Source organism: Pterocles gutturalis, unplaced genomic scaffold (genome assembly GCF_000699245.1).
Source record: "Pterocles gutturalis isolate BGI_N339 unplaced genomic scaffold, ASM69924v1 scaffold3979, whole genome shotgun sequence".
NCBI classification, from domain to species: Eukaryota; Metazoa; Chordata; class Aves; order Pterocliformes; family Pteroclidae; genus Pterocles; species Pterocles gutturalis.
The window spans coordinates 26263-38746 of NW_010135438.1; the positions used below are offsets into that span (position 1 = coordinate 26263).

At 40.7% G+C, this 12484-nt stretch overlaps 1 protein-coding gene across 1 annotated transcript in view; it reads right to left on the minus strand.

Annotated features, from left to right (window-relative positions):
• Positions 1–3167: 3167 nt before the first annotated feature.
• The window catches only part of PDE8B (phosphodiesterase 8B), a gene marked incomplete at its 5' end in the record, with an annotated part of 10298 nt that continues 981 nt past the window's right edge, over positions 3168–12484 (minus strand). The window contains 6 exons of the mRNA XM_010081874.1: positions 3168–3283; positions 3821–3950; positions 5453–5620; positions 8582–8717; positions 9711–9928; positions 10876–11074. Of these exons, the coding sequence (XP_010080176.1) occupies positions 3168–3283; positions 3821–3950; positions 5453–5620; positions 8582–8717; positions 9711–9928; positions 10876–11074 (967 nt within the window). The remainder of the gene's footprint in view (positions 3284–3820; positions 3951–5452; positions 5621–8581; positions 8718–9710; positions 9929–10875; positions 11075–12484) is intronic.

Sequence of the window (12484 nt, forward strand, 5' to 3'; positions counted from 1 at the left end):
TGTATTTCAAAGATTCAAAACAGATGGAGGAATTGTTAAATTACTCTTCCTTTCAATTCAGGAAGGTTAAGTCAGTGTTAAATCTTGAGTTGTGTGCTCTTTACTGAGGGTGGCTATATTATAGACCAGCATAGGAAAGGTGTTTGGATTACAGCTGATGATAACATGCCTTTGGGTATATGGTATTGAACTTGGGGGAGGAAGGCATGGAAGGCATGTTAAGCCTTTCTGCCTGTCAGTCTGCATTGTTTCGGCTTGCCTACATCAGCAAGCGTTGCACTTTTGGCTATCTCAGTACAAAGAGGGGAGATCAGTTTCCCTGGCTCTTTTTTCCTGGTTCAGTTGAGAAATAACAGTTTAGTTATATATAAAGTGTTCATTTACACACTGTTACTAAAACTTTACAGTGAAAGCTCATAAAATTTAGCAGTAGCCTCTCCAGAAAAACTATATAATCAGCTGTTGAATGAAAGAACATAATCTTTTTATTAATCTCTTCGTCCTGTACCATGAGAACAACTGTTTCATTCTTGTGTGACTGCTTTTAAGTGACTACCAGGTGGTGAAACAGACCTATTTAACTAGAACTGTTCTAGTCACAAAACTCACTGTGTATTTTACAGGGATTTGATTCAGCCTTAAATAGTCCTGCATGCATGTATAAATATTTTTATGTATCAAGAGTGCCGTTGTTCTTGGATACACTCCATTGGTAATAGATCTCCCAAGGGTCTCTTCCTGTAAAGATGGTTCAGTTGAAAGTATTAAATTGAGTTTTTGTGTTACAAATGAACTTTGAACATAACAGTAAACACAGTACTAGCTGACTCTTGTCATAAGAGTTTGTCACTTGTGTTGAGAAGTGCAGTGAGCAGAATTGGGGTGACTAGATTACAAACTTTACTTCTACCTTGTGTCTTTTCAAATTTCTTTTTTCCCCTCGCAGTTAACACAGAATTCCATAGGTTCACATCACAATCAGACCTACCCTTAATATTTTTACAACTCTTTAGGTGTCTGTTTTACGTATCTGTGCACTGACAATAGCATGAAACAAGCAGCTGTTAGTCAACTGGACAGGTTAGAGTCTAGGAGATCTGATACACATGGCACATGACAATTGATCTATGCTGATATCTCTCCACTCAGATTACTTTTCTGCTTAGTCTCTGACTGTGGGAAGAAACACAGGATCTTGCAACAAATATACTGAATCCACATTAATGCCTCAACTTGTGAACCAGAACTGAGGCTGAACTTTATTTCTTAGGTTCCTTCCATCATTCACATTTTCTTCCTTTTGTGACAAAAATAATGAATTGAAATGTTTTACATGGATGTGGTCTTACAGTGTTACTGTATTTAACAAATTAAGATTACAAAGCTTTGAATCTTGTGAAATACTTTTCTCTAATGCAAGCAGCAGTGAGCGTTCAGTCATCAGAATAAAGGTACGACCACCAAGAGCACTAGTTCTAAATAAAGGAATGTTAAAAGCAAACAATTTACAGTATAAAAACCAGAGGTTCAACTTATCAGAATAGAATTCCATTGAAAAATGTTGCAGTATATAATAAGAATGAATGGATAAACATACTTTACCACAAACACCATTCTTCAAGTATACATAATGCAGCATTTTAATACACAGCAGCCTGCCTTAGCTATGACAAAAGCAAGGTTCTGTTACAATTTTAACAAAAATATAGCTTATATACATTTCTCTGCACATACATTTTATGAATGTTTCCTTTTGTTTTCAGAACTTTGTACAAAACATACAAAAAAGGTTGGCACATTATGTAAGCTACCTGCAGTAAACAATTGTTGTCACTTTTCTTTCACAGCAGTCTAAACTGTGTTTGTTTGGTTGGTTTTTAAACTTTTTTTTTTTCCTTTACCAGGTTCAGTTCTTGATACAGCACAGGGGAGGTAAAAAGGATGTCTCAGGACTTTTCCTTTTAATGAGTACTGTACTGCTGCTTCAACTGAAGCCACAGCTTTGATGCTCTTGCCTGCAGCCTGGAGTGCACAGTGTTAAAAATGAGCAGTTCTGCCAGTATTTATTAACTGAATAGTCTGAGAATAGTCTAAAATTTGAACTCATGTTCTGCATGTGATTAAAATGAAATGTACAAAAATATGCATTTGTGCTTTGGAAGCTTTAGCATAAATTTACTTATTTACATCATTTGAAATATTTACATCACAAAACAAACCAGCATTTTATTCAGAGGGGGAAAAGCAGTACAAATTATAATGCTGTTATAAATTATAACCTGGAAATTTTTTTTAAAAAGTGACAGGTTCATCCTAGAAGTAGCACAATATATGGACTTATAATAAAATTTAGATCAGTTTTATGAAATTGATAACTATGTGTACAAACACCACTTTATAAAAAGGGATGTTGATCAAGTGCCACAATGTTTTTTGTGTAAAATTTGATGGAACATTTTATGGTAATATCTCTAAGATGGTGGAGAAACATGTGGATGGCACCAATTACACAGAACACTCTTATTTTCCTGTATTATGTGACCGATTTTAAGGGAATTTGACTCCTACCATGATCTTATATGGGAAAAAAAAGAAGAGAGAACAGGTGGTGCTCTGAGAGATAGTCTTTGTAGTAATAATAAGGTGGTTTTAAATGGTGCAGGTTTTGTTTTTCACTGTATGCAGTTTATCGAGGTTTACTTGTTCTGTTGTGCATGTTTTTAGAACTATGGTTCAGAGAGCTGAAGAACAGATAGAATTGGAGCAAATTTATGCTAGATAAGTGAGAAGTTTTTATGCTTATTTGTCAACCTATTCTTACTCTACTGGTGACTGGATTACCCCTGTCTGAGAAACAGTTTTCTGAAGTATTAGTGAATACAGTTGTATGAATTACAAGATTTGACAAATGCCTATTCAGTATTAGAAATCAGTTTTAAAGTACATTTTCTGCCACAAAGCGCTATTTCCAAAGAGCACTTATTAATCTGTGGATGATGTAGCCTTTTTGAAAACATTTTTCTGTAGGAGTCAGAGAAGCTTAAAAGTGATGAGTATTTCCTTCTTAATTTCACTGGAAAGGAAATTACTTCCCTCTTGTAGCCAAGTCAGTAAGTGATTCACAGTGAAACTGGTAGATCAAGGGGTCTGTTTTTCTTGCCTTAGTGTCAGTTATTGTTTTCTGATGGGAGCCTGAGACTCTTGCACTTTAACTCATCCAGTGCTTTCCAGTGTTTGTAGTTATTAGCCAAGTGTTGCATCAAAACAGGCAGATGTGCAAATGCTGAAATGAACAGGAGAAACAGTTGTACTGTCCATATGGAACAGGCAGAAAAACATACCAACCTCGTGTGAAACTGGCATTTTCCTACCCTCACTTGTTCCTTCAGCTGTAAGCTAATGCTAAAAGGGGAAAGATTTTTTTCAGTCTGTTTCTCTTTCAAGCAAATCCCTTTCTTAATGTGTGACAACTTCATTAAATTATGCTTACACTCAACCACTGTGGTCTCGGTTTCTGCTGCTCAGAAGAAATACATTGCTAAAGGAAAAAAAATACCTAGATGGAAAAAAGCTTTGTTTTAAGCCATTACTCCTTCCTTCTTTACATGGATTGTCTGGTAAGCACTCAACTTTCATAAAGCTGGTGTTGTGTGCAGTGAAACTGGCTTCAGCAGCATCATTGCTTAAATCCTATGCTGCATTGCTTATACAGAGGTACTGCCCCTGAAAAAAATGGACTCAAGGCCAGTTTGAGATTAGTCAGATGAGTTTGTAAAAATCTCTGCTTCAGAGCAAGGAAGAAAAAAGCAGAAGTACTTACCATCCCATGCATCAAACATATCTGTTATAAAATAATCAATGAAGGAAATTTGAGACTTGGGGATGCTGCAGGTGTTTCTGTCAAATACTGGCATTACAACAGGCAGACCCTGTCTCTTTTCTTCATCAGTCTAAGAAAACAAAACTCTAGTTAGCCCCTAGAGCTTTGTGGGCTTTTATGCTAGAGGAGCAAAGGCCAGGGGATTAGATGAATTGCATTAGATTTGAGACAAACCTTAGAACCCCAAGGTGAACTGCCTTAGTTTCATGTTCTTTATTTAGTCTGACACAGGGTCTGAAATCAACATCTTGTCCCTTTCACAAGTACAGTGTTACTGTTGTGCGATTATTGTTGTTATCTGTAATGAGACAGAATGCTCTAATCTGCTGATAAGGGCAGACCAGCTAAAGATTGGAAATGGGATTACAGAGTCCTTTAAAAGCAGAGGACAGGAGCGATTGCTCCTTTTTTCCACATCTCTCTCTAGTGGCTGTTTCAAAACAGTTGTCTTTTAAATAAGAGGGATGTTGCTGTTGCTACTTTCTCCGCTTGAATCAGGTTATAAGATTAACAGAAGTGTATGCCCTTTAACTCTGTGTCTGCAATGGGAAGGGGGCTGGTTTTGTTGTGCTTAGTATGGTGGAGGAGCCAGTCTTAGAAATTGATTACAAAAAAAAACATCTTAAGTAGTGTGGTCAGCACCTAATGCTGGAATAGGCAGCAGAACAGTCCCCAAAGTTGCCAGATGAATCAGTGAATGAAGAGCAGAACCGTTCTTGACCCCTCACATTTAGGCACTAGTCTCCTCGCAGCAGATTGGCAATTTAAAGCCAGCCCATGATACTTTGACTGGTAGGGAGATACAGCCTAAGTGACCTTTGATCTTACTTAGGAAATGATCAAATTTATTCACTATGATTCAAACGAAATTCAGACATGTCCCCAGGCACAAACTACTATTGTCTTTCGATCATAACTATCACGTGGATAATCTGAATTTGGATGGTAGGAGGCATGCTCACTTTTCTGTCTCTCCAGTCATAGCTGCTGATTTCTGCATCATTAGTGGTGAATAAAACCTAAGAATCTATCAGTTGTTCAAATAAAGGACCAGAAGAGATTTTCACTTTCAGGAAGCTGGTGCATTTGTACTAGAAAAACTGAATAGTAAGAAAGGAAATTGAGCTTCCACTTCTGGCTGGAGCAATCCCATGTGATAAGTATTAACACTGCCTGCATGTCTGCAGTACTGGCCTGCCACATTATCTGCCTACCATGACAATAGTTCAGGTGCCATCTTAGAAGAGAAAGGGCCAACCTGATGTTTCAGTTGAGGGCTTCATCAGGTGTGGATCTTCATGCTCTCTTCAGAGCAGGTATTGGAACTAGAAGCTAGAATGGTGACAGTCTCGAATTTCAGCCAATTAAATTGACTGAGACTAATCAAATAATTTTGTTTTGGCCAGACAGAGAAAATGGAAAGTGTAAAACCTCCTTTCCACCATTCTGTACCGCAAGCTTCACAGTAAGCAAGCTAGTTAACTTTGGAGTGAATTCTGCATGAAATTGAATGGCCAGCTCTGCCTGGGGACAAAATTATAAAAGTAAATCAAATTATAAAAATATACATACCTGTGCAAAATACTCTTCTGAAATCCTCCCTGCCCATTCAATACACAGCTCTAGGGGCCGACATGGATTTGCTACATCTGCACATTTAATCATCATGCGCTTTATCAGTGTCTGGTTATCCGGAAAATTCTTTATATTGGCTGTACATCCGCAGTCGCTGCCTTCGCTCTGTAAAGGAGAGCTGGTTACAGAAGCCAGTGGCCAGCATGCCTGCTAGCAGGAGCGAGGGCGCTGTTATTCGCTTTATTGCACTTGGGCAGTAAGTGGGCACCCAGCCTGATGCTTTCTTTCAAACTTCATGCAAAGCACCAGGAATTTGGAGGAGAAAGTGATGCCTGAGAACTGAAACCTTGCTAAGTAACTAATGATAGTCCCATTACATATGACGGCTGTGGAGATTCTCTGAATTAATAACAAAGTCTGTGAAATAAAGGAGTCACAGGCTCACTATCAGGTAGGGTGAGTTTTACTTCTCTGCATCCCTTCTTTGCCCTTGTGGAACAGGACCAGGATAGGTGATGCATCCACCAGCTGCAAGCTGATAAACCATCCTTACTGCTGAGTGTTTAAATTTGGGGGTGGTGATGGTAGGCGGCCGCTTCATTTAGGGGAGTTTCTAGAGTTTGGTTTTTATTTCTAGATGAGAAAACTGAGGCAGGCATGGGGGGTGTACAACTGACTTTCTTTTATAGGCAGAAAAGCAGGTCTGTGCCATTCAGTTACAGTAAGTTTGCAAATAAAACTGCCGTCTTTGTGTCAGATTTTGAACCCTTGGCCTGGAATACTTGTTGATCTTGGTTACCAGCTAGAATGAAGTCTCAGATAATCTATGACATTAACAGCAGGAAAATGCAGGAGTGGCATACTGATTGCAGAAAGTCTGCTTGGTAGGCAGTAAAATACTGAAGCGCTTATTGACTGCTCTGGAGAGCAGGTGGAGGGGACAGAGTAGTTGTTACAAGTCTGCTATGGCATCATCTTCTGGTTCTTGAACAGTTTGGAAGGGCACAGGTATATTATGTTCCATATTGAGTAATAAAAAGCCTCCACCTCAGCTCACCATGGCATTAAACACTATTCTCACAATAATATATTTGTGTAATTATGGCCTCCCCTCACTGCTAAATTCAACTCTTGAGTGAAAAACTGAACATAAATACTTTTTACTACCATGGCTAAATTAATGTCTTTGTGCTTTATGGGGAGATATCTTGCCAATTCAGGCGTTCATCTTCTAACTTTATGTTTAGCAGTTAATTTATTTTCAGCATGGGTAGCCCAGAAAAGAGCTGCCAAATTAACCCTGCTCCTTAACTGCTGTTCAAGATCAAAAATAGGAAGAGCCACCGTTAACAATAAGGAACAGAACAGTCTAATACTGGGGAAAAAAACAAATCTGCAATACAAGTAGTTCTGTCCTCCACTTCTACTGCTCTCCAGCTCATACATTTTAAAGTAGCCTCTGCTATAAACTGGTAAGATTAAAAAGAGGAGTGAGTCAAAGAAAATATTTTCTACAGGTTAGAAAAGCTGATTGCAGTGGAATGTATGGAGAACGTTTAAAAGCTCTATAAGAAGTGCTGGAACAAGTGAATTCATGGGATAAAAGGGAGATTCCCAGAAATGCATTCAGAGTTTGGTAACACTGTGGTTTCAGTGATGCTTGTGAATCTAAATCCTACAGGCCAGTGCGGGGATGCCAGAAAACTACTGAGATTTTAAAAGGGTGGAGATGGAGAAAACATTTCTCCATCAGAGAAATGTCAGAGGGAGAAATGAAGCGGTGTGAGAAGCCATATTTCCCAGTGACACCTCAGAGGGCTTTTTTAGAAATTGGTGGAGCAAGCTGCTATCTGGTCCACAGGGAAGTACAGAGAAACCTGACAATGGGTAATTCCATGCCACCCACGGATATGCACCTTCCTTTCCTCTAGGCTTTGATATAAAATAGGTTCCCTACTGTCCTGGCTTAGCCTGTGCCAGGAGGGAAAACCCATGAAACACAGCGCCAGCCCCTGTGCTGGGAGCGCAGTGTAGAAACAGTGGTAGAGGCACCCAGCAGTGCCCAAACCACATCCCACTGTGCTGCGGGACTTCTGACAGTGAAGATGATCAGGCTAATTCAGAGCCAGTGCCAAATCTGGTGAGCCCTCCAGAGCTTGCACATGCTGGGGAGCACAGTGCAAAGCATCCACACAGCCAGTGAGGTTAGGGAGCTCAGCAGTCCCTAAAAGCGGGTCAGTTCAACCGACGTGGTGCTGTACCTTAAGTCATCACTCCCCACTGGTCTGGACTGTTTTCTGCACCCATGACAGTCTACAAGTGTGAACAGTCCACTTACGGAGAACTGACAGAACTACTTTTATTTATTTTTAGTATCACTGACCTTCAATTTCGTCTGATTTTTTTTTCAATGTTTCTAAGAAAGCACTATTTTCACTAAGCTGTGACAAGATGGTCTTTGCTTAGGTGAGTAACACCTCCCTGGAGAACCCTGTCAGGCACAGAGCGCTCAACCTTGAGAGGCAACAAGAGAAGGTAAAGAGGGGCCTGGGCTGGGGAACTCAAGAGGCATCTTATGAAATGTACCCTGGCTGGTGATGGAGCATTAGGGTGTATAACTGATAGGAATAAATGCCTGGACATCTCTTGGTAAAATCAGGAACGGGGATGGGGTTGAGAAGTCTCAGGAAGCAATGGAGTGGCTTGAAGACTCCACATTACACAAACGCAGAACAGTCAGGGCAGGTTCCTCAGTTATAAACCCAGGCTTAGGCAAATCCCGCTGTTTGGAGGCAGGGCCATAGGCACAAGTGTCAGCCTGACTCAATGTACAGAATTTTGCATGTACAAAAGCACACACCTGCATGTGTTCTGAACACAACATAGCTTTGAAGGCAAGGCTTATAAAATTGTTTAAATGAGCTAAGGGCAGAGCCAGACACAGAAAACAAGAAAATAAAAGTATTTTTTCACACTTCAGGGTGTGCAGTGACAAATCTGATCATTGTGACTTTTAGGCATCACCACAGTGCAAATTAATATAATGTGAATTAAAATGATACTTAGAGTTGCCTTGGAAGAACTTCACCGAACTGCCTGAAGGCATAAAGTCCTGCAAGCACTTACATGTGGGCTGGTCTCCTCAGATGCCATTGGCTTGTTGATGCTGTTCACAAATTTGTTCACGTGCTCAAAGTGCTTTGTCATCTCTGTTGCCAAAACCATATCAATAATGGCCTGGCGCAATGTCCGGTAATGATTTCTAGGAAAGAAAAATAGTTCCTGCTCACATGCCTGCCAGCAGAACTCCATCCTTTCCTCATCCCTGCCTGGACAGGACTGCAAAACACTGCTTGGGGGCTCATCCGCATGAGCAGGCGCCTTCAGAGTTATGAATGGTGTAGGGTTGGAGAAAAGGGCCAGATCACACCTCTCCAGGTTCCTCCAGCCCTGAATTCCTGTATTGCCTTTTTTCTGTTATTTTTACCTAATGAAAACCAAGCCCCTGAAGTCACTAAAAATTTACAATTCAATTTCATAATGGTGTAGCATGAAGACAACTTCTTCAGGAATGGCACCAACACGTTTCCATCTCACTGTATGTTAGTTTGGAACTCAAATCTCAGGTTTTTCAAAAACCAAGAGTGTTACAGAGGGCAGACGAATTCATTACTTGTTTGAGGTCAGGCCCTTTGCCTTTCAGATCCCTTTCCCTCCCACTCTGTCCCTGTAAAATCCCTGATGCAATGGAAACTCCCAGGCTACAGGCATGTCCGGTAGCAGGGTGCCTCCAACTCTCCCAGAGCTTCAGCTCCCTCCACTGCCACCCTTTGCTGTCCCATGTGAACGCAGCAGTGCCAGCAAGTCCATAGCCATGTGCAGACACAGCATGCAGCATCTGTCTGCTTGGGTGGAAACACATGGCCCAAAAAAGTTGTTTCCAGGCTCCTGCAATGAAAAGGCTGTGGGTCAAGATGCAGCCTTAAGGCTGCCAACTGGACCATGCCAATGTAATCTGTAAAACATTATCAAACGTCTCTATAAGCTTCCAAAAAATACAAATTGGAGGACAGTGAGGGAAAATTAAAGCCTTTTTAAAAAACATGTCTACATAGGATTGGGGAAGAGGTTAAATACTAATGTCTCTATTTAAATTATATTTTCTGGTTTAGAAGGTAGGCTCTCAATCTGCCCCAAACAAAAATCTCCAAACAAATAATCCATGCACGCACACTCCCATTCTCCAGAGACCCACCTATCAATATTCTTGAAAATGTTGCATTTGCTGTCTTTAGTTGTAAGCTGAAACGCCAGTGCTGTGTGATGACTCTCTAGCACAGCCGTGTCATTGTAAAGGACAGCTAATTCACTGCCTGCATTGCACAGGAAAGAGTTGGTCCGTCCAGGATGGTCTACATCATGAATGGTGGCAGCTATTAATGCAGCCACTTCATCTAAATGGTCAAGACTTCCCTATAGGAAGAGAGAAAAAATATGATGTGGCACAAAACCTACAGTAAATAATGTCTGATCATTCCCATTTATCCGCAAATACACAAGTGTAAGCTTGAGTGTAGGGATCCTATCTCCTTGCAATCATTTTCCACTCACCTGCACCCACAGGTTACCTACTCCAAAACTCCTCCTCCTGCCCTTACCCAAACCCTCTTTCCTGACTGAAGCTTTTTACTGTGCTGTCACCAAAGCAGTATCTTTGCATTAAATCCTTTAATGGTGGATGGATCCTCTAGCAGTGTCCTTCCACTTTGTGTACTTGCCTGAATGACTCTGTACTGACTCTGCTTCTACGCAGCTTGTGTGTTTTAGAACTGTATAGGACAACATATCTCAGTTGGAAAGGACCTACCAACTGCCTGAGCACTTCAGGACTGACCAAAAGTTAAAGCACGTTATTAAGGGCATTGTCCAAATGCCTCTTACACACTGACAGGTGTGGGGCATCGACCACCTCTCCGTGAAGCCTGTTCCAGTGTTTGACCACCCTCTCGGTAAAAAAATGCTTCCTCATGTCCAGGCTAAACCTCCCCCAGTTCAGCTTTGAACAATTCCCATGCATCCTGTCACTGGATCCCAGAGAGAAAATATCAGCACCTCTCTCTCCAAAGCTTTTGCAAAGCTTTATTAAGAGCTGCTGCTAACAGCCCTTTACCATGAGGTAGAAAAGAGCCAGGTTTCCAACCCCTATTCTTGCTGCTTAAAAATGTGAATTCCTTACTCATATGAACAGACTTTAAAGACACTGTGTGGGCCTGCAGAGGCATCACAGGAAGACTTCAAGGGCAGAGAGACTTTAGGAAGCCAGGACCATTATTTAAGTAAACATCTGACTTTTGAATGACACACATAAAATGGCAAACACACTGAAATCCTAGCCCAAAAGACTGAGGTGATGATTATACCTTAACTCTTTCCTTCCCAAGAAAGAAGGCGGTAGCGTGCAAGACATCTGCTGCATGTGTAGAGTTGTGGTATGAGTTGGAGGAGTGGTAGTTGGCTTCAATCATCTGCAGCCATGTTCGCAGCGTTCCTTCTGAACAGTTTAAAAACTCAGAGACCCCAAACCGGGCAAAAACTTTTAAGCCCAAATACACTAATGGCCTGAAAAACAATAGAATAAAAAAAGCATCACTGTAAAATAGGAACTTCTGATGTTTTAAAGTGTGATAGTTTTGACAAAGAAACCAACAAGACCTTAAAAATCAAAGGTGTGGGGGAAATGTTAAACATTTATTGCACATCTATAACCTCTCAAAAGCCTGGCCAAGGTTACAAATTACTACATCTACCATCCTTTCAGACATTATTTTAATATGCTTTGTAGAAATAGTTCAGTTCCACTAAAGATAAACCAGTTCTTATGGCTTCAGAAAGAATTCTTAATAGATTATGTCTTTCGTGGTTTTAGTATCTATCAATCAATCAATTTTTTTTTTTCTTCTGAAGAAAAAGCAGACTTTGAACATGACACAGGCACATCCCAAAGGCTAAAAAGCCCTAAGAAAATAAAAAGTCAAATGTTTACTATTTTGAATAAGCCTGTGACTTCCCAGGGTCCAGATTTCTACTTCCTGACTATTTGAAGTTGTCAATGTGCAAAGTATACTGAAGCCTCTCAGAGCAGGTTTTAGCATCAGGTTATTTCATATGAACTCTTCTAGCTTTAGGAGGACTGGATCACTCTCTAGAACTGAGGCAGGAGTTGGCCACTGGTAAACCTCTAATTCCAAATGCTTGAATTCCAAATTCTAACAGGCAGCAGAGAATGGGGTGTATGTGTGTGTGTGGAGAGGCTTAACGTCTAAAATTGAACTTCTGAACTTTAAGCTGAAGGCTGCTACTTTCTTGCTCCAAGTGGTATGGGCTGGACTAAACAGAAGTGGCATGTCCTGAATTCTACCAGCAGTGATCTCCCAGCTGGAGAGGAAATTTGAGGTCTGGTGAATGTCATGCTGGGGAGGACAGCGATGACCCTGTGTGTGAAACAGTAAATAGATGAAAATCTGTAATCTTGTTGGTTCTTAAATACACATCCATTCTGGGTTGTCATCTACTCTGCGTTGCCTGTCACAGAGTCCTATCAGTCACATTTTTCACTCCTTCAGGATGATGTAAAGGGCTCCTGAGCCAAGAAAGGCATAACCAAAAGACAACATCTGCAAGTTAAAACCAAGCAAATGCAAATTCCAAAAATGGCCATTTTCTTCAAGCAGAGTACAAGAGACCTGGTAGTTCTCTCCAATTCTTTACATCTTTGAATGAAAATCGCTTTTCTCTGTGGATGAGATGTTTGGTTTTGTGGTCTGCATGACCTCAGAACTACTGGTGTATTTAATTATAAGCTCTAAAATCTCAGTTTCTTGATCCTATCACTGCTTTATCCTCCCAGTTTTTTTATCCCTATAATTAAAACGCAGAGTTGCCTCAGAGCTTCCTAAATCATGGGGTGATTTATGTGGGGGAGGGGCGAGGCTTGCTTTTTCCAGCATGACCATTTGCGCATCAGCAGGA